This window comes from Mirounga angustirostris, unplaced genomic scaffold (genome assembly GCF_029215605.1).
Source record: "Mirounga angustirostris isolate CCGP_5_RB_7025 unplaced genomic scaffold, mMirAng1.0.hap1 SCAF_8, whole genome shotgun sequence".
NCBI lineage: Eukaryota > Metazoa > Chordata > Mammalia > Carnivora > Phocidae > Mirounga > Mirounga angustirostris.
In genome coordinates, this window is record NW_026991716.1 from 60,389,393 (window position 1) to 60,412,305 (window position 22,913).

The window sequence follows — 22,913 nt, forward strand, 5'->3', positions numbered from 1 at the left end:
TTATACATTTTTGTAGACTATACTACTAATTTACTATGGGCTTAAAATCATTTTCATTGGAAGCTGATGGAAATGAATATGGTGTATTTCTTTGCAGTTGTTGCCATAGAGATAAAAACCTTTTCAAAGTAAAACGGGGATGGCATAAAAATTACTAATTCAAAAGAAGTTATGCTTCTAATTTAATATTGAAAATGGTGCACTATTCCCTTTCTTTTTTTATTTTGCCAAAATTGCATGACTTGAGTGTGTCTAATGTACTTTCATTAGATAATTTCTAGTATAAGAAAAACTGAAGCAAAGAATGAAATAGGTAAATTCCCCACAGCATTTAGTGGGATGATACTTTCACTTTTAATCTTTTATTCTTAAAATTTAACAACATTCCTAATTATCTCCTCTCATGCTCCACCTCCATACTCCTTCTTTATATCTTGCTATTTAATTTCAAATCTAATTACCTAAAATGGGTTTTCTTAAATACAAACAATTTGCTTTCATTTTATGCCACATTATTTCCAACAACTAGACACATTTTCTAACAATAACACAGTTACAAAGATAAACAAACCTATGAAACTTACTCAAATCTTATTACTGTTCATGTTCAGATTTTGGAAGTCCTATAGACTTCCCTTGAAAAATCAAATTAAGGCACTCTTGGAAAATATTCTATGACTTAGAGAATTGTTTTACTAAATGAACCTCATTTTGATTCTGTTACAAAAATGTCAGCAGCAACACTTTCTGGAGACATTGGAATGAGCTAAACCAACACTAAGACAGATGATTAATTAGGTGGGGAAGTGTCAGCCAATGAGACAAGACTGTGGTGGATGATGTGCCTACAACACGTCCTCATGGGAGAGCTATGTGATGGAGAAAGAGGAAAAAGGGACAAGGTCAGAGAAAACAGACTCTACCTTATCTTCATTTTCCTCCTAACTAACTCTGTGTTTGCTTTCTTTTAAAGCCTAGAACACTGTTGACCTAGCCAAAAGCAATATGGGTGGCTCGGTCATTGAGCGTCTGCCTTCGGCTCAGGTCATGATCCCAGGGTGCTGGGATCAAGCCCCGCATCGGGCTCCCTGCTCTGCGGGAAGCCTGCTTCTCCCTCTCCCACTCCCTCTGCTTGTGTTCCCTCTTTAGCTGTGTCTCTCTCTGTCAAATAACTAAAATCTTAAAAAAAAAAAAAAAAGTAGAAGAAAGGATTGTTCCCATAAAAAAGATAGGAGTTAATGAACTGTGGGTGCTTTGTAACACAATGCTATTCAAGTATGGTGCTCAGACAAGATGATACAGCACCATGATAAGTACAGAAATTGAAAATGCATATTTAGAAACTTTTATAACAATTTAATATTGCTGTATATTCTAAACATGGTTATTGGACTCATCCATTAGGCCATAAATGAGTTGTGTGTTATTGAGCCACATGGAGAGTAGCTGCCTACCAGTCAGGAACAAGAGGACCACATCAAAACATGGGACATTTTGAGGTTAGCTCGTCAACTGTAATCCACAAAAAAAAAAAAAAAAAAGAGTCTGAGAAAATGTGATCATTTATTTTTATAAATTATTTTCAATTATTTTAAGTTTTAATCAAGTTAGGGAAGTAGAATTGTATTATTTATTTTTAACCCCAGCTAACTAATGGCAAAACAAGCTTCACAGGAGTTTTTGACACCCACATATTTTCATTAGAAATAAACTAACTGCTGACCATGGAAGTGATTTCAAAGAAATAAAGATCAAAAAGAATTGGTATCAGTTTTATTAGGAAGTATGACCATTCATATATTGAGTTCAGTTCATTGATGGTGAAGTATGAAAGCATAGCATGTCATTTGCAGAGATGGACTGGCTCATGTAGCGATGAATCCATCAAAACATAAGCAACATTTATACACAAAACAGAAGTAAGTTCAAAAGCAAAAGAATTTTGAAATAATGAACATTGATGTAAAAAGCCAACTGAAGTAAATTTTCAATACTTCATATTTAAACATTAATGCCTTGGAGATGTCTTAGAAAGTAGTACTGTAGATTGCTGAAACAAAAATAAACGTACAATTGCTGAGGTATTAGTGAAAGATGACATCAAAGATCTTTGCTTGGAAATATTGAGTGAATATGTCAAAAATTACATGGCTTGACATATTTTTTTAAAAACTAGCTAATATCAACTCAAACAACAAATAAAACTAGCAAAATATTTTTACTACGTCTTGACAAATGCACAAGTAATGCTCATGTGGCAATTTTTTTGGTATATGTACAATTGTAGATGATGGTGACAAAAGGAAGAATCTTTTTCTTCAGTTTCTTTGCCAACAAATATGACTAGCTCTGAGCTTTAGGAAAATATAAAGGATTACATTGTCTGCACATGTGGTTTAGAGTTCAACTTTTGTACAGGAGTATGTTTCGACGACACAGCTGCAGTAATAGGGAGGTATTCCAAGCTAGGGAGCTTGCACTAGAATGTAAACCAACACATTGCTTCCTTTATCAGGAAATTCTTGCTAACAAAGAAATATCAGCTAAATGAAACGTTAGGCTTAATGGCGTGGTAAAAATTGTTAATTTGTAAAGGTTAGTATGTTAAAATTGAGATTTTTAAAATTTTGAGATAGTACGGAAAATGGTCAAAACAGCTCTTCTTGCATACTGAGTTACAGTTATTGAGGAGAAAAAGTTTGTCAAATATGTTAGAATTATAGAATCAATTCATTGTTTCTGCAAATTAAGAAACCAGTGGCTCAACATCACTTATCATCAGGGAAATGCAAATCAAAATCACAAGGAGATATCAGCTCACCCCTGTTAAGAGTGGCTCTCATCAAAAAAAAAATAAAGAGAGAGAGAGAGAGAGCCAAGAAATAAGTGACAATATCCTACATCAGTGAAAATTATCAACAAATATTTTTAACATTTGATAGAAGGTTTTGAATTTTATTTTCCACCAGAAGAAGATTCATGCATAAACAAAGAAGATTCATATATAAGAATTCCAGGATGCTGGGGCACCTGGGTGGCTCAGTCAGTTGAGTGTCAGGCTCAGTTTCAGCTCAGGTCATGATCTCATGGGTCATGGGATGGAGCCCAAGTCAGGCTCTGCGCTCAGCAGGGAGTCTGCTTGAAGATTCTCTTCCTCTGACCCTCCCCACCTGCTTATATGCTCTCTCTATCCCTCTCTCTCTAAAATATAAAAAGATAAAAATAGAAGAATTCTAGGATGCCAAAATCATTTCTTTCATTGAAAAATAATTTAAATTAAACAAAAAATTTAGAGGGTAGATTGCTGGAACTGGCTACAGATGAAAGATTTAAGATGAATTAAAAAAAATAACAGCATCATTTCATTTTTTTATAAAAGTTATAAAGAATATTCTCCTGAGTTTGCTGAAGCCAGTTTGGAATCTCTCGTTTCCTTCTTATCAACATACCTCTGTTAAACTCATTTCTCTACTGAATATCAGTAAAACCAAACAATGAAGCACTGCAGATAAGTTATGCCCTGCAAGTAGCATTGTCAATTCAACTTAGATTAAATGTAGCTTTAATATAAAGGTATTTGTTTGTTTGTTAGGGGGAAGGGGCAGAGGGGAAGGAGAGAGAGAATCTCAAGCCAACTCCATGCCCAGAGCAGAGCCCAATGCAGGACCCGATCTCATGACCCTGAGATCATGACCTGAGCCAGAATTAAGAGTGAGATGCTCAACTGACTGAGCCACCCAGGTGCCCCTAGTATAAAGTTTCTATACTAAAACTTTCAATACTGATATGATTGTTTCATTTGTCTGAGTGTTTATAGGCACTTAGTATGGGGGATCACTATCTCACTCAGAACTTTTGTTTCATTATAATTGCAAAGGACTAAAAGTTCCAAGCATAATAGTGAATCCTTGTTATCATCATATATACACTTTTAACAGTATGTGCAGTTTTATAAATTATTTTATTTTTCCCTGTTTATTTGATTATATTTACTAAAATTTTAATTTATGTCTATTGAATCCAATAGTAAACATGTCCTTATTTCACTTTTTTCTAGTAATTTGGTATTATTATATTTATAAAAGTACATAACAAATTGGAAATTTTAAAAACCAGTCCTCCACCACAGAGTTAGAGAAGTACTGATTTAGTAAGTTACATTGACTTTAGGCTAAAAATGTAACAAAATTTTTATCACCAGCAGAAAAATTCATTTTCTTTAAATATTGCTAATTAAACATTTAAAATAGTTCAACCTTGTAATAATTAAGAGAAATGTGCACTGAGCCAGGTTAACGTATTTTACTGTCTGCTCTGCTTTATTCCTGGCTACCTATGTTAATTCTTTTGGAATCTAAGTACAAGTCAGGACAAGCAGAGGAGCTAAAAGTCATTTTGTAAATGGAGTTTCTAAAAAAAGTATTCTAAGAGGAAAGAGGACTGTCCTTTCTCACTCTTGGTTGGTTTTCTCCTTGGGAAGAAGAAGATAAAAGGGAATGAATGGGTAAAATGTGAACAGTAGTCTGACTTACCTTTGTAAGATCTGAGGATTCATTTTTACACAAAGGAGTTAAACACCCTAGAGCCCAATAAAAAGGCAATTATGTATTGGATTTAGGTGCATAGAGAGGCAAACAAGATACAGTTAAATGTATCCAGGTAAGGATCTGTTAAGGATAACTAACTTGGTAGCTGAACTTTAGGCTCATGCTGACTGGTTTTCTTTAGGTAAGATGAACATGCCTAATTTTAGCATGGCTAGAGCTGACTTGGTCACAAAACTGAAAATTTTGGACCATCTCATCAGTTGTTGGTGCTATATCACACCAATAATATAATCTATATGTATGCAATATTACAGCAATATAAATAATATATATGGTAATTCTATATTATTATCCTGGTTACAACATCCTTTTCTGTTAAGGATTATTATCTCCATTTTTCAGAAAAGGACACTGAGGCTTAAAGAACTTAAAGAGCAAGTTAAAGAGTCACAGAGCAAGAAATTGGTAGAGTTGGGTTCTAACGCAAATCTATTGCTAAGCTATGGTTCCATAATAGCCGTTTTTCAAACTGTGTGAGATGATCCATTAGCAGGTCAGAAATCAACTTAATAGGTCCTAATAAGACTTTTTAAAAAAGAAATAGAATACAACAGAATATTCAAAAGAGTTTAACCAATGCAGGGGAAAATGCCTGACATCAGATGATACTGATTTTGTAACTGATACTGGTACAAAAGCTTCTCTGCCTCTTTGTCTCTGCCCAGCCCCTCTCTGGGGTTGCCTTGATTTATTTCCCTACCAACACTTTCAACTTTCCTTCTCTCCCCTGACCTACAACTTGTGCACATGAATGCTAGCTGGTAGGTGGAAGTGCTCCTTCTGCCATAGAATGGCCTTGGTGGTAGCCAAAGCAACCCACCCGCCTTGCCAATGGAAAGAGGGCCATTCATCACTTGATGGGTTCATACCTTATGTGGAGATCTGGTTGCTTGAGATTTTCATTAATAAAATGCTAACCTCTGCATCACTTCAGCAATGCAAACCCTTAAAGATCATGAGGTCTGGAGTCGCACAGACTGCTGGAGGAGTCCCGGTTCTGTGACCCAGGGAATGCCATCCTCTCTGAGCCTTGGGTTCTTCAGCTCTGCGGTGGGAATGACACTAACAATGCCTAGCCTGAAGTGATGATCAGAAAAACATATATGGAATGTAGCCAGGACAGGGCCTGTCACATGGCAGGTGCTTGTTAGCTGCTAAATGGGATATCATACTTACGATAGCAATTTCCAAGTGAAATCTATCAGTATTAAAACGAAGGAAAAGATTTAGTGGTTCTTTTAGCATCCCAGAGACGTTTGTGGATTTGTCACATAACACATTTGCCCTGAAGAAGTGCAACCAGTCAACAGGTGCTTGGCCGCTGAAATCCAGCCTGTGCCCCACTAACCAACTGTGTGCCCCCTTGTTTGGCTGTAGCCGCCAGGAGGAAGGTGTCTTTGTCTCATTAGCACAAAAGTACCCTATCAGCTAACTGTCTCCTGGGTCATCAAAGTCCTTTAGTACTAGCCTATGGGAGCTCAGAAGTGCCATCTGGTGGACTTTTCCATTTAATAAAGTGCTAGATGAATAAACTTTTACTAAAATTGGCTCTCCCCAAAACATGTGTATTTCTAGAGGTATTATAGGACAGTTTGGGGAGGTTCTTCTCTTTGTCATCATATAGACACATGTGAAGTCCAGCAGCACATCAAGACTAAACTATTTATAGCATAGGTTGATAAAGTACTTTCTGAAATGTTTTATGGACTGCAAATGTTTCATAAGGAGTCTTCATGCTTTCTCTTTCCATTCCTTGATGTTATGAGATATGACAAAAGGCTTTTTTAAGGTCACTATATATCTAGCCTATTGAACACAGATACTCTGTTTCAAAGCTCTAAGAAACTGATACTTTGTATCAGTAGACCCAGATTTAATTTCAGCTGGCTCAGATTACATTTTAAATTCCATTTCAAAATATCTGCCATTATTGTGTTATTAGAGATACTACTAGTGTTTTATGTAACTGGAAGTCCTTATGATCCCCAATTAGGTGTTTTAAAATTTAGCTGCATGAATTGAAATATTGCAAGTGAGTTATGCTATTACAGCCCTTATCATATGTTACTAATTGAATTGACATTTTACAGGATGAAGTTTTTCTAACAGAGAAAAATAAATGGTGCTAAATTCCTGAATTCCTTGGGCCATTAGTTCTTTTCTTGGATGAAAGACTTGAGCAACATTAGACCCCAATATACAAAACCTGAAAAAAAAAGAATTGAGACTTTGCCTCATATTATAATAAATAGTCTCGTACCTGTTGTACGTCTGTATTTTGCTACTTTGGAAATATTTTTCTTTGGAAATATTATCTACACACACACACACACACACACTCCCGACAAGGATGAGTACAAAATTATTGAGTACAAAAATATTGTTAAAGGCTATATACAAAATAATTTATACAAATTTCAAAATATGACACTATTAATATTTATATATATACACATATGTGTTTATTTTTTTAAAAGAATACATGGACCACAAGGATAACATCAAACTCATTAAAGTTACACCTTGAGAGTAGTGAGGGAAACAGGACTAGAGGTGGTCCAAAAGTACTTCCATTTAATCTGTAACATTTTGTTTATTTTAAAAAAGATTTGAAGAAAATATTACAAATATTACCAGTTGTTAATTCTATATTGTGGGGAAAGTAATCATTTGTTATGTTACTCTTTTTATGTATCTGCATTTTTAAAATTCTCAACAAAATAATTTCAGAGTACTTAAGAGGGTTTTTATCTTGTGTTCCCTACAACAACAATATTAACAGAAATAAAAATAAAAACATCACTAGAACCTAAAGAATTTTTGAGACATAATTAATCCCACAGTTTGGGTATTGATCCTTGTCTAAAAGTATGGTAATGAATGAGATCACATTCTTTTTTTTTCGTTAGCGCAAGCTCCTCATTTTTCCAGTATCTTTCCAACAAATTACACTTAATTCCATTTTAATTGTTAGCACAGTCCAAAAATAAGAACAAATATTTATTGAGCACCTACTGTTTGCCAGGTATTATTGTAGACATTGAAGATAGAACAATGAAAACAATAGACTGGGAGTCAGCAAACCACGCTTGGTCTAAATCTGACCCACTGTCTGTTTTTGTAAATAAAGTTTATTGGAACATATCCATGCTCTCCTTGCATATTTTCTATGGCTGCTCTACAACAGAGTTCTCCATAAATGCCTACCCATTCTTCGGTACAGAAAGTTCCAAGCTTTCCCAGAGAGGTTAAACTGCATGGGGGCATGGAGAAAGTCGAACACATTCAGATGTAGAGCTTGTAGATCAGTTACATTCTTGGCAAATATGAAGGAAAACTATATCCCAAATGGTCTTTTTAAAAGTTAGTATTGTGGTCACCTACTGGCTTAAAATAGAACCTTATACAGAATGTGCTAACATTACCATGTCACCGTGGCTGACTTATGGGTAAGATATGTGCACGGAAATAGTGGTAATCTGCACTCATCAGCTACCTAGTTCTCTTCTTCTCTGAGCATGGGTAAGGATTGGTTGGATGACTGGCAGAGTTGGAACTGAAGTTTTCGAATGTAAACAACATTTTGCCTAAGGAGGTGCTATTCATAGCTTTGGCCTTAGCCTCTCAACGAAATGCATATTCTATCCTGACTGTTTTTATTTGAATATAATTGACACACGATGTTGCATTAGTTCAGGTATACAACATAGTGATTCCACATCTCTGTAGGTTATGCTATGCCCACCACACGTGTAGCTACCATCTGTCACCATACAACGCTATTACAATGTTATTGACTCTATTCCTGTGCTATAACTGTTATTCCTGTGACTTATTCATGCCATGAATATTCAGATTTACAAAGGACAAACTAGGGCCCTTACTCAGAGTAAAAGCTGAACTCCCTACAGTGGCCTACAGGGTTCTGCTCCACAGGCCCCGTAGACTCTACCTCCTCTCTCCTCTCACACCATAGTAGCCTCACTGGCTTTCTGCAGTTCCTTGAAATTTCCACTTTGGGCCCTTGTACTTGTCACTTTCCCCAGATTTCCAGACCTCTTTGAAATCTTTCCTCACAGGTCATCTTTACAACACAGCATTCTCTGACTTCTTCACAATACTCCCGACCCCCTTCTCCTGTTTTCTTTTTGGTTGCATCTGTCACTATTGACCACACTAAAACTTACTTATTCTGTTACTGTCTGTCTCTGTAATAGACTTTAAGCTCCATGAGGGCAGGTATCTTTTTATTCTGGTAGGGTGGATGCAGCTAAGGCTGAGAGATTATGTGACTTGTCAGGTTTGCTTAGCTCATAAATACAAGAGAAGGTACCAGTGATCAGATCTCTGGCTTCTCAAATAATGGATACTGTTTTCCATCCTTTCATTGTTGTTAAGCCAATGATCAGTTATTTTTGTCATAAATATATGAGAATCTATATTCACCTTAATTGAATATATACCTTTCTGTATAATATAAAATATGACCACAGACAACCAAGTATACTACGTATTTAAAGTATGCCAAAATAGAATTGCTATTCTAATAATCCGAAGCCATTTATATCCAAGTTTCACATAACTTCTAAATCTTGAAAATAATGGTGAATTATACTTTTTTCTTGGATCTCTTAAGCAACTTTAATTTTTTATGTGTGGGGGGGAAACCCTTATACAGAGGGAAGAAGAGAAATATTCTAATACTAGATTATAAGCCCATCAAGGGTAGAAGCTGTGTCTAATTTTCTCTTTAATCTCCAATAATCAACATATAGTAAGCACTGTAAGTAATAAGTAATAAATGTACAAATGCTTATTATTGATCTAAGATTATGTGTTTACTTTGTTTTCTGAATAATTTGTGTTTGTCATTGGCAGTTCATTTCTCACTAAGGTAGTAAACAAATCTATAGTTTTGATCATTTGCAACATTAGTTCTTCTGTAATTTTAGTTATTGATGTTTCTGGAGGATTTAAATTACAGTTCTGTCTTTAGGAGCCCAAATATCCAAAAGAACCTATGAACTTTACCACATGATTTTATGTTTAGAATCACAAATACAAACAATTGGGTTTTTCTCCTCACCTCTGGAGAGCTTGATATCAAATAGACACCATCTACATGTGTTCTCTCCTTTGAATGGACTTAACTCCTATTTCTTCGATAGATTTTACTTAAATAATCAGATACAAATACTATATATAAGGAAAAGGTAATGACATAACTCCTTGCATTTATACTTTTTCCCAAGCTGTTGGTTTCTCAGCCATAATCCAACAATAAGGGCTTTTTGTCTTTTATTAGCCTCTCAGGATTCATTTGTTAAGTCATTGGGACCTTTGGTCATCCATTACTTTAGGGCATCTTTGTAGCTTTGATCTTATATTTTAAAAGCCATCCAAACTATGACATTATTTTCCAATAAGGACTCTAAGTTATTGGTTGATCATAATATAAAAGAGATTATAAACTACATTTGCATATTTCTGTGTATTAGTTTAAACATCTTTTTTTCTTTCCCCCTGCAAGGTCTTTCACTTGAGTTAGGCCAGCTAACTGACATATTGCTCATTAATCATACATATTAACTAGAGTAGTTAAAGTTTTAAAATCCAACGTATCATTCTGTCCACAGGGACTAGTCCTTGTTTTCTAAATGTGATGACATATGCTTCAGACACTGCTAATTAGGTCTTTCCCTTGAAAATTCATCCTGACATGTTTCAAGAACATTTTTCCCCCTTGAGTACGAGTTCATTAAATTATTAATATCCTTGTATAAGTCTTCCAGGATTACTTACACAAAGCAGTTTTCTCTATTTTAAAGCCAGAGTTCACAGTGAACAATAAAATAGATCTCGCATCCTTGTATATCTCCTTTCCTAGTCAAAAACAATGGGTTGGGCAAATATCAGAGAATAATAGATATTATATTCAATAACATAAAATATTAATGGAAGGTAAAAACTATTTTGTACATGTAAATGGAAATGTGTGTTAGTCAGGGTTCTCTAGAGAAACAAAACCAAAAAGATATGTATACATAGAGTTATTTTAAGGAATTGGCTCACACAATTATGGAGGCTTAGTAAATCCAGAATCCGTGGAGTAGGCAGGCAGACTGGAGACTGGAGGGGCCAGTCTTTGTTCTATTCAGACCTTCAACTGATTGGACAAGTCTCAGATTATGGAGGACAGTCTGCTTATTCAAAGTCTACTGATTTAAATGTTAATCTCACCCAAAAAAACACCTTTACAAAAACACCCAGAATAACGTTTGACCAAATATGGCCCAGTCAAGTTGACACCTAATTTTTTTTTTTTTTAAGATTTTATTTATTTGACAGAGAGAGAGAGAACAAGTAGAACGGCCAGCAGAGGGAGAGGGAGAAGCAGGCTCTCTGCTGAGCAGGGAGCCAGATGTGGGGCTCGATCCCAGGACCCCAGGATCATGACCTGAGCCGAAGGCAGCCGCTTAACTGACTGAGCCACCCAGGCACCCCAACACCTAAAATTAACCACATAAGATGCTATTTCAATAATCAACACCTGATTATCTGCACAAATGGAAGTGTTGCCATAAGCAACATAAGCTATTGAGCTGCTGTATTAAATGATAATTTTGTAGTAGTTTTACCTTCCTGCCTATTATCTATGTAGACAGGCACTTAGATCACCCTCTATTATATGACTTTTTTTAAGATAAAACTTCCAGTAGCTTCCCATAATAATCAAAATAATAGAACTTAGAACCCTCATCATAATCTATGAGGGCCAGTATAATCTGGCCTGCCTACTACCCACCACACCCCCCCACCGCACCCCACAATGGGCTCGCTCCTCTCTAGCCACCTGTGTTTCTTGCTATTCCTTGAACAAGCCATACTCAGGGCTTATTTCCTGCTGTTCCCTCTGCTGGATGCCCTTTCTCAGACCTTGCATGGCTCACAGACTCACTTGGTTCAAGGGTCTGATTTTTCTATCTAAAACCGCACACCTCCCTATATAACTTTATTTCCTTCACTCTGCTTTATTTTTTTATAATCCTTATTGCTATCCAAAATTCATATCTTTATTTTTTTAGTTATCAAATATGCAGTAAGTATAACATAGTGGTAATGATCAGAGGTGATACAGCCAAGTTGCCTGGATTTCTACTACTTTCTGCTACTTTCTAACCAAGTGACCGTAGGCAAATTGCTGTCTCTCACTTGCCTCAACTGTATGGCAGAGATACCTCAAAGATATTTTGAAAACTTAATGAATAAATAGATGTAAATTGCTTAGGATGGTGTTTGGCACAGAGTAAGGACCATCGGTTATCTATTACTATTATTGTTCCCAATAAAAGGACAAGATTGAAGATATTTCCAGAACATAGAAAAGGGTCTGGCTATATTAGGGGCTCAGTAAATGTTTGTAGAATGAATGAATGAATGAATGAATGAATGAATGAATGAATGAACAAATGAATCTGGGCATATGCTGCCTGAGAGTGGGAAAAATGTCCTACAAAGACACAGTGAAGAGGTGGCAGATGAACAAATGAAGAGTTTAAAAGTTGTAATGGAAGTTTTACATGCTTGAGAAAGCTGAATTGGGTAGGTTTTATGTATGAATCTGTATGTATATAGGCATGTATATATGTATGTATGCTGGGAACAAGATGTAGCTGGGATTTCTGCCTATAGGATAGATCCCTAAAGGGGATGGAAAAATCAAAGGAGAACATAAAAAGAATCCAGCAAATGACCCACCAACAGAGCTGCAAAGACCAAGTGGGACACTAGCTTTCCCAGGAAATCCTAACCTTATGCTGGAAAAGATTGGAGCTGAAGGAGAAAGAGACTGTCCGGAGAGACAGATTGATGAGGCTACATTCCGAATTATTTCTACCCAGTCGTAGTTTCGAGTGACATTGGGAAGTGAAGTTTAAAGAAATGTTAAGTAGTATTCAAATCAAGAAAAAATATACCCAGTATTGGCATAATGGCATGTCCTCAAGTGTTCAGTGTTTGAAGGTCATCAGTGTATTTCCCAATACTTGGATCAATCAAAAATCGAGCAAAAAAATAAGGAGTAATGGGCTGGGAAATGCCTTCTAAGCACACTTGATTGAAAGGTTGTTGATAAATATCAGAGGAGAAAAGGACCAAAGAGGATACACATATCTGTCAGTACAGAAGAATCCAGGAAAATCTCTCCCTGTTTGAGAAGACATTTTAGGGTTTGGTCCCCCATCAGTCCACTGCTAAGCGTGTACAGATGGCTTCCTCCCTACCTTTCACTCCCATGCTGGTGACCGTCTCCCTCTCCCTCTCCCTAAAGAGAAGACTGAGGAGAGTTATTCCAAGGTAGCACACGATCAGGACAGGAAGGAACTTAATTCTCACTCCCCCACCCTGCCCCAAACTCCTAAGCTTACTCATAACCAAATGAACAAGTCTATCCAAATCGTTGTTATGAATAACTGTCCCTCCTCTCCTACTTTGAAGGCAAGATCCAGGTCTTAGTCATCTTAATGTATTTTCCCCTTGCACAGTATGGAAAACACAGTACGGTTTTCTTAAATTCACCCATCTTTTTGTTAGGGTTTGATTCTGAAGTCAGCTTTTAAATATCCAAATGCAATTTGACCTAGCAAATTCAAATTGGTGAATTGAGAATTATGCCCTGAAAATTCTCTTTTGAAATCAGGTGACCTGTATAGTTCATCTTATGGATCCTCTGGAATTCTCTTCCATTACCAGGCAATTATTGGATAGCTGCAAAATGTATTCTTATGAATTTATTTGATGCTGGTTAATCAATTCTGCACATTGAAAATGCAGTTCTAAAAGTCCACCCCCGAGGGTACATTTCATCTTTTAAAATAGGCAACTCAAACATGCTGAAATTATACCCTCTATGACTTTACGTTAATTGAAATCAAGATATAAAATGTCATTAATGATTTCTTTGTCCCAGTGCTGGCTGGTGAAGCTAAGTGTGTTCAGACTCTGACCTCTCTGACCACATTGTTTTTATTTTCACATTTCCGTGAAAGTAGACATGACAATTTATGTGCATTATTTTTCCATCTACATGTTGATTTTATCTACCCTAAATTAGAAATATAACAGTTCCCCTAACAAAGGTGAAAGATTAATTTCAGCCCTCACAAGGCATTCTGAAAGTGCTTAGAGATGTGGAAGACCAGTGGCATCACCCTCAGACAAGAAAGGTAGTGTATAATGCCTGATTCCCCTTTTCTAGTCCGTAAGCACGCTTGCTGTGAATTTCCAGTTATGGAGGAAAAGAACATTTCACAGTGCACTTCCAGCATCCACCCTCTTAATGTGGTGCAAAGATGTGAAAATATATTCACAGCATGCTCAGGAAATTGTTTAGCCACACCCTACTGCTGCCCCACCCATGATACCAAGATGAGTCAAGTGCCTTGGCAGAGATTGACAATGGCAGGCATAGAAAACAGAGCCAGAAATTGGGCCTGAGAGAGTTGGTGGTTTGGCAAGGCAATCAGGAGTCCAAACAAATCCTAATGGAAGGTTGTGGTTGGCAGGTTGGAAGGTCCGCAGAAGTCAGGGTAGGTTCTGAGGCGAGGGCAAAGAGAAACAGGAGAGCAGGTAAGACCTCAGGAGACCCAAATTCCGAAAGACAAAGTGATAAGTAACTGGACATTTAAAAATCTGCCTTGGTTGTGAGAAAATAAGAGAAACTCAACAATCACAGCAGCAAAGTAACCTAAATTGTGAATGATCAGGATACCCACCAAGGAAACCTTAATCCTGAGGGTAATGGATTTTAAGATCTCAGATATACTTGGGCTTAAATTTTGGCCCCACCAATTAAGAGGAGAGTGATTTGGAGCTAGATGTTTAAACTTCTTTCTCTGTAAAGGGGTGACAGTACCACCCACCCACAGTAGCTTTGAAAAGACTGAGTAAAATAACATTAAGTCATTGCTTAGCACTCTATGCCTGGACCATGGCAAGCACTTGATGAATGGTAACCATTTTAATAATTGTTAGTCATAGACTTTTCTTATGTTTTTGTGGTATACCACGGGTAGCTCAGAGCACAGAGGGAAAAGTTGATTGTTCCAATAAGAAGGGGGTTAAGAGGTCAGACTTTGAAGTTACTTATCTTCATGACCAAATTAGTAACAACATAATAACTTAATAGTTATAAACAGTGACTATAGGCATTACTGTGACTATAGGCATTACTGCCCACAGACCAGACCATTTGGCTCAGTCCAATGCTTTGATGAAGTGTTATCATTTATTCAAATTATTACTTATTCCATTGTAGCTGAGGAGGTTTAGATAATATTGTCGTATTTCCAACTTGTTTTGAAAAGTCACTTTTCAAAAGTTACTCAAAGTCTGTACAAGGAAAAGAAAGGGACAAAAAGATGGGGAAAATGTACAATTTAGAAATTTTGAGATCTCACCCTAAATGAGGAAGGCAATATTGAGAATGGCATCACACTATGGATTCGTCTTTCCTTAGCTCTAAACCTATTTCAAATCATTTGTCCATGCTGAATTACATCTTCTTCCCCTGTCCTTACAAGAGCCACTTGTCTGATCCCTGAAACAATGAGAACTTTATGACTAGAGTTGTTGCTGTCAGAGATGTATTTTTAGATATCTGTTAAGAAGTAAAATGCATTTAGGATATTACGCATTGCTTACATAAGTATTCCTTTCCCATTTTTTTTCACATATCATTGATTGCAAAATGTGGTAACTTTTTACATCAGTCATAAATCTTATTTCCGCTCACAATGTAAAAAGAGACAACTAAACTTCCCAAATAGTCTGTAATGTTTTCCTGTGTAATTAACACCTCATTCACAGTTGTGGGTGCCAGTCAAGGCCCTGTCTCCTCTTCCTTGACATTTCCTTGATACCTTGTTCAGGCTGAGCTGATGCCTAAGAGTGTGCTAAATACACACACGGGAACAGGGAAATATTTGAGAGGAGCCAGCTGTATTAGCAAGATCTGGCAATTTAGAGAGACCACTTTCACATGTGTCTCCTCTGTGGGCTCGCAGTCTGCATACCATCCTTTATTTAAGTCCGATTACTGCTATAACCTTGTCTTCATCATCATCGTCCTCATCAGCAGCAAAAACCATCTGTCAGATAAGTACCAGTAGCCCATTATTTGCATTCTTTCTCTTCTTAATGTTCCTGCAGGGCCAAGTGTTTATAAATCAAGTGACTAATTTAAGATACATGTGCTCTCATACTGCAAGTCATCCTGGAAGGATGGTTATTTTTAACTGTTGAAAATTTGTAGATGTCATTTATTTAAGTAGCCTTGTTTTTTTGTTTTTTGTTTTTTGTTTTTTGGGGTTTTTTTGTCTTCCTGACAATAGTGACCCTCTGTGGCCTTGCACTCAGCAAAAGCAGATGGCTGAAGTCATTAGATAATTCAAATAAAATCATTCTATTGTTGAAATCTCCTGGTTTCATTTTTTAAAAAACTTACTGTAACCATACATTCAGAAAAATGTATGCATCATAAGGATATACAGCTTGATGATTTTTCAGATATTGAGCACATCCATGTCACCAGCACCCAAGTTCAACACGTCAGCGTCACCCACACTGTAAAATCCCCCTGGTGCTCTCCACCACTCCCTGCTCCCACAGCGGTAACCTTTCGTAACTTCTAACAGCATGGATTAACTTTGCCCGAGTTTATTCCTTTTATAAATTGATGAACACTGTGTTTGTAAGAGTCACTTGTCTTGTTGCATGTAGTTATACTCCATTCATTTTTGTTGCTGTATAGTATTCCATTGTATGAATGCCCCACAATGTATTTCTTATATTTCTATGCTTCATGGACACCTTGATTGTTATTTTGGATGAAAAAATTTCCACATACATAGTTAAGAGTTGGTTACACTTTTTAATTCATGCACAATCCATATTTTAGGTTTTCTTGATATATTATCAAACATTTTTAAATGAAAAAAAATGTGGAGAATTGGGCAGAGGATGGTAGAAGAGCAGGATGGGAAGGAATTATTACCCACCACGTATTAGATGTCATGTCATGAATATTGTTGCTGTCTTTTATTGTGGAAAAATACGTATTATATAAAATTTGCCATCTTAACCATTTTCAAGTGTGTAGTTCAGTAGTGTTAAATACATTCACATTGTTGTGAAAAAGAACTCCAGAACTCTTTCAGCTTGCAAAACTAAAACTCTATCCCCATTAAATAACTCCCCTCTAACCTCTTCCCCCAGCCCCTGGTAACTACCATTCTACTTTCTGGTTCTATAAATCTGACTACTCTAGATACCTCATATGAGTAATGCATTCAGTAATACAGTATTTTCGTTTAGTAACTTATTTCACTATGTTTGTTTCAATTAGCATAACGTCATCAAGGTTCATCTATGTTGTAGCTTGTGTCAGAATTTCCTTCCTTTTTAAGACTAATATTCCATTGTATGTATATACCACATTTGTTTACCCATTCACCAGTTAGTGGACATTTGAATTGGTTCCACCCTGTGGCTATTCTGGGTCATGCTGCTATGAACATGGATGTACAAATTCAAGAGCCTGCTTTCAGTTCTTTTATTTATATGCCCAGAAGAGGGATTTCTAGATCATATGGTAGTTCTACTTAAAAATTTTTTTAAGAATCTGCCTAATGTTTTCCATAGCAGTTGCAATATTTTGCAATCTCACCAGGTGTGAGTTAAGTGTTCTAATTTTTCCACATCCTTGCCAACACTTTTCTGTTTTTTGAAAGAAAGCCATCCTAATGGGTGTATATGGTAGGAATTGACAGATGATCTCTTTTTTTAATGCTTAGCAGGCATGTTGTGAGGTAGAAATATCAATTTTACAGAAATGAAATTTTGACACAAAAAATTTCCATAAAAGAAAAAGCTGGGACTCCAATCCAGGTGCTCTTGAACATTACAATGGGCTTTTTATTCACATAAATTCACATAATCACAAAACTAATCGGGCTTTTTTGTTCTAAGCTACAAGATTTACAAGATATTTGTGGCTCTACATGATTGTCTAGCTTTAAATATGAAAAAGAGCTTGAGGCTTAGAAGGGGTTCTCAAAGTGTGGTCTTTAGGCCAGCAGCATCAGCATTACTGGGAACTTTTTTTTTTTTTTTTTTTGACAGAGAGACAGCGAGAGAGGGAGAAGCAGGCTTCCCGCAGAGCAGGGAGCCCCATGCGGGGCTCGATCCCAGGACCCTGGGATCACGACCTGAGCTGAAGGCAGATGCTTAACCGACTGAGCCACCCAGGAGCCCCTACTAGGAACTTTTTAAAAATGCAAATTCTCACGCCCTGCCCCAAGACCTGATAAATCAGAAACTCTGGAAGTGGGGACACAAATCTGTTGGGCTTTTTTTTTTTTTTTAAGTATAGTTGATATACAATATTATAGTAGTTTCAAGTATGCAACATAGTGATTCAACACTCATATCCATTACAAAATAATCACCACAATAAGTCTAATTACCATCTGTTACCATACAAATTATTACAATATTATCAACTTTCTTCTCTTTGCTGTACTTTACATCCCTGTCACTTATTTATTTTATAACTGAAAGTTTGTACCTCTTCATCCCCTTCACCCATTTCAGCCATTCTCCCACCCCCCTCCCCTCTGGCAAGCACCAGTTTGTTCTCTGCATTTTGGAGTAGGTTTTCTGTTTTGTTTTGTTTTTTAGATTCCACATATGAGTGAAATCATATAGTGTCTTTCTTTCTCTGTCTGACCTGACTTAAGTCACTTAGCATAATACCCTCTAGGTCTATCCATGTTATGGCAAATGGCAAGATTTCATTCTTTTTTTATGGTGGAGCAATATTTCAGTGTGTGTGTGTGTGTGTGTGTGTGTGTGTGTAATATATTCTTTGTTCATCTACTGATGGACACTTAGGTTACTTCCATATCTTGGCTATTGTGAACAATGCTGCAATAAACACAGGGGTGCATATATCTCTCCAAATTAGTGTTTTCTTTTTCTTTAGCAAATGTAGTAGAATCAGTATGGTAGTTCTATTTTTACTTTTTTGAGGAGCTTCCAACCTCCACACTGGCTGCATCAGTTTGCCTTTCCACCAACAGTGCACGAGGGTTCCCTTTTCCTCACATACTGATCTGTTTTAACTAGCCCTCCTGACGATGCTGATGTACAATCAGGTCTGAGCACCCCTGGACTTAAGTCATTAGACAAATATCTAAACCACTGTCTAATAATCTTTACACTATTTCCAAACAGGAAACTTACATGTTGAGCACTTTGAGGTTTCCAGGGCAACCTGACAGGGTAAATCTGTTTTGTGCTTTATACCCCTGTTTTCAGAAAAGTGGTGGATTAGCCCAATTGTGATTATGCTGGAACAGTAGGTCCCCATCCACTTGGAGATCCAGCCAGATTCCAATTTATCACAATTGCTTATGAACAAATGGCCACCTGGGAGCAGGCATCCTAACCAGGAAGGCCATCCCAGCTCAGCATTTGTCTTTGTCTGCGGGGATTTTCTTCCCCACCCTCATCCAAGTCCCTACTTTTTGTCTCACATTACAGTGGGTCTTGAGCAAGCCTTGCAGTGAAGGCACTGAAACAGAAGGAGGCAGAAGTGGGAACAACCATGAGACAGCCATTCCTCCCATGGAATCGCCCCCACCAACAACAGCCCTTGCCCCTGGCCCCGAGCATCCTCACACAGCTCCCTAGAGCCCTGTAAGGAAAAGAACAGAGGTTCATAGATCACACTTTCCTCAGAAAAACTGGAGGAATCTGATTTTAGTCCTACATGAGAGTTGTGGTTTATGCCTGCTATCTTGGCATATGTTATTAAAAATACATACATAAATAATAAATAATATTAATATAAAATATTCCCCAAATTATCCTGACTTAAACAATAAAATTCACCCTACCAAAAATCTACATTATCCCTTAGGGAGGCTTTTGCCTTTCCTGAATGCTTGTAAGTGAAAAAACCAAAAGATGTTTTGGAGGAACAGGAGAATGGGAGACTGTTCAGTACAGCTGGAGACCTTGAATGGGAGGGAAGAAGACAAAGGAGTGAATTCGTGGGGCTCCTTGGAGAGAAGAAAGATGATGCCTGGGAGTAGGCCCACAATTTCTGTCACTACGATAGTTCAAGGCCACTCCCAGAATTCATCTTCTGGAGCTTCCATCATGTTTACCCTCCTGCTCTGTCCTGTCAGAGCCCCCTTCATAGATCACTGAAACTTAAGACTTAAGCTAAAGTCCTAAGTCCAAATGTACTTAAGGCATATTTGGCTGTATGGCTGAGAAAATGGGGACTGTGTTGCTTTGTAAAGAAAATCTTTAAAAAGTATTCCAATCAGTATGAGGGTGTAACTAGGAACTCAAGCCTACGAACCACGTTTAAACTGAAAAGACCATGCCATCTGAAGTTATCTGCTGCACACAATATGTTCCAGTAACTTAAGGGCCCTAAGAAATAGTTTCCCTGCATATCCGCCCTTAGCAAGGATGCGTAAATGAAAGCAGCATTCCCCCGTGCTCCTCCAGCATACACATCAGTGCACTCTGACAATTGTGAGGCTGACTTAAATGATCATGTAAATCAGCAGTGATATGCAAGAATTTGTTTGCTTGCCCATACCGGACTGAATTGTGACTGTTTGTACTCCTCATCCTAAGACATGCCAATGGTATGTTACACTATCGGACATTCGGTTTTCCTTTCCCGTTCAGTCTGTGATAAAAGTTGATCAATAGTCAGCCTCATTTTCCCCACTTCCTGCCTAGATCAATAAACATTTCTCCTTTAAAGAAAGGAGAATGCACACAGAAGTTGATCCCATGGTTTTAACTTACCTCAACCTAAAAGAAAGAACCAATCACACACTTCGATGCCATTGATTTTGTTTCTTTGTGCTCTTGTGAATAAATAAATTACAGTGCTTCCACTTTCTAAGTAAACTTTTTATCATTGATTAGTCCTCAGGGTCTAATTGACTTACATTTACTAAAAGACCCAATATATTGATTTTCAGAATGTGTAAACTACAAAACCAGAAAATGATGTACATGGGTATAACTTTTAATAAGTATACAGACTATTAAATTATATATTCATTCCACTGTTACAGTTCCCCAAAGGAACTCCCAGGCTCAGACCTCTGCAACAGGCAATACATGAAAATACCACTAATTATATTTCCATTTTTGATAAAGTTTTAAAAAATTTGTTCTGTAGATGTTAGCTAGGATTGTTTATAAAAACAGCTGCTATTTTTATATGAGCTCTTGATGGTGTGCATTTAACTTACTACCTTCAACAACAGTGCAAGCATTTCCCACCCAATCATAGTGTGGTATGTGCTTGCTTATCTCCCAAAGTTTACTCCACTGGTTTAACTGACACTGGACTTCCCACCCCACTCCCAGCCTTGACAAAAACGAGAAAGAGGAAGCAACTTTGCCTGACACTTTCCGAGCAAGAAAATTAGTGAATGAAATGGGCCTTTCTGGGTTTATGTTTACAGTTCTCCCCCCAAAAAACGTTGAAAGATTAATCCAATACTTTTACTTTGTCAGTAGCCACAAATCTTAATATGTATTAATATACTACCAATATGATAATAAAATAATTAGTAACAATGAAGTAGAGTGACCATATTTATAAAACACGTGCAGAGGGGCGCCTGGGTGGCTCAATTGGTTAAGCGTCCAACTCTTGATTTCGGCTCAGGTCATCATCTCAGGGTCCTGAGACCAATCCCTGCATCAGGCTCCAGACCCCACCTTCAGATTCTCTCTCTCTCCCCTCCCTCTGTCCTTCCGCCACTCCCCCCCCCAGCTCCCATGCTCTAAAAAATAAAAATAAAATAAAATAAAATATGTTCAGAAATGCTTCTTATTCAAAATGTATGCTTTCAATACCTAAGCTTACATCCTTCTATTAGAAAAGGAAAAAAAAATTTAAAGTTTATAAAAAATAACTAACTGCCTTTTAAATGATATTAGACACACAGTCACCTAGAGATGTTAGCACAATCTTATTTTTCTAACTCTTGCGATTGAAATTTAGCCAGTGGTCAACTTGGGAAAGTTAACATTCAATGTGATATCGAAGATTGATAAGCAAGGGGTATTTATTTTAGTTTAGTTAAAAAATAGCTTAACCATCCAAAGGGATGAAAAGGGCTAGTTGATGTGCTTTATACAATACATAGGATTATGGTATGGCTTAGGGTAGTGCTTTTCACACTTTAGTGAGCATAAGAGTGACCTGAAATGGTTTTAAAATGCAGATTCATGACTTCCTTCCCGGAGATTCTAAACCAGTAAGTCTAAGATGAAGCTCCAGAATGTGCATATGTAACACCTAATCTCACCCTCAGGTTACTCCTATGAAATTACAATTCAGACCATTCTTTGAGAAACACCAACTTAAGATGACAAATGCAGGTTTTATTGCATCCAAAACCATAGAATTGTCAGATAAAATGCCAATCTTAGACCATCTTTCAGATACTTTATATTACTTGACTACAGTTATCAAGGTAGACAGCATTTAAAGGACTGCTCATAAGTTAAGGTTTAGTCATTCCAGGCACTCTTTTTCTCCTGTTGGTCATTAAAATTTGGCCTGTAGCTTTTAGATCTCGTTGATGTTTAAAGGTCAAGTAGGCTTGAAATTATTTTTTAACTTTTCTATCTTTAAAATTGCCATTTAATATTGTCTCATCTAAAAGCAAAAAGGCATCACAGTAATTATTGTCTGTTTCTCTTTGGTTTCCAGGGAAGACGAGGAAAAACAGGTCCTCCAGGAAAACCAGGCCCCCCAGGACCACCTGTGAGTAAACAGTAGGATGACTGTTCTTTAAGAGAGCCCCTCTTTCTTCCTGTGTATTTATCTACGGATTATTTTACTCCCCTGTGGCTAATTTCCATCTTTCTACTGTTTAAAATGGTTATACTCCTGGGATGCCTGGGTGGCTCAATCGGTTAAGCACTGGACTCTTAGTTGCAGCTCAGGTCATGATCTCATGGTCATGAGATTGAACCCCTTGTTGGGCTTCGTGCCAGTCATGGAGTCTGCTTGAGATTCTCTCTCTCCCTCCCCCGCTCCCCTTCCACCCACTCGCTTGATCTCTCTCTCTCTCTCAAATAAATAAATAAATCATTAAAAAATAAAAATAAAATAAAATGGTTATACTCCCTACACCTCCCACCACCACACAAACCACAAATTAAGGGAGGCTAGTAGCTGTCTGCACACCTCAC

The 22,913-nt window shown here is 37.2% G+C and overlaps 1 protein-coding gene across 1 annotated transcript in view; it reads left to right on the forward strand.

The window, feature by feature from the left end:
• COL19A1 (collagen type XIX alpha 1 chain) overlaps positions 1-22,497 on the forward strand; it is a 216,228-nt gene extending 193,731 nt beyond the window's left edge. The window contains exon 16 of the mRNA XM_064596956.1: positions 22,429-22,497. Coding sequence (XP_064453026.1) covers positions 22,429-22,497 — 69 coding nt within the window. The remainder of the gene's footprint in view (positions 1-22,428) is intronic.
• The last annotated feature ends 416 nt before the right edge of the window (positions 22,498-22,913 follow it).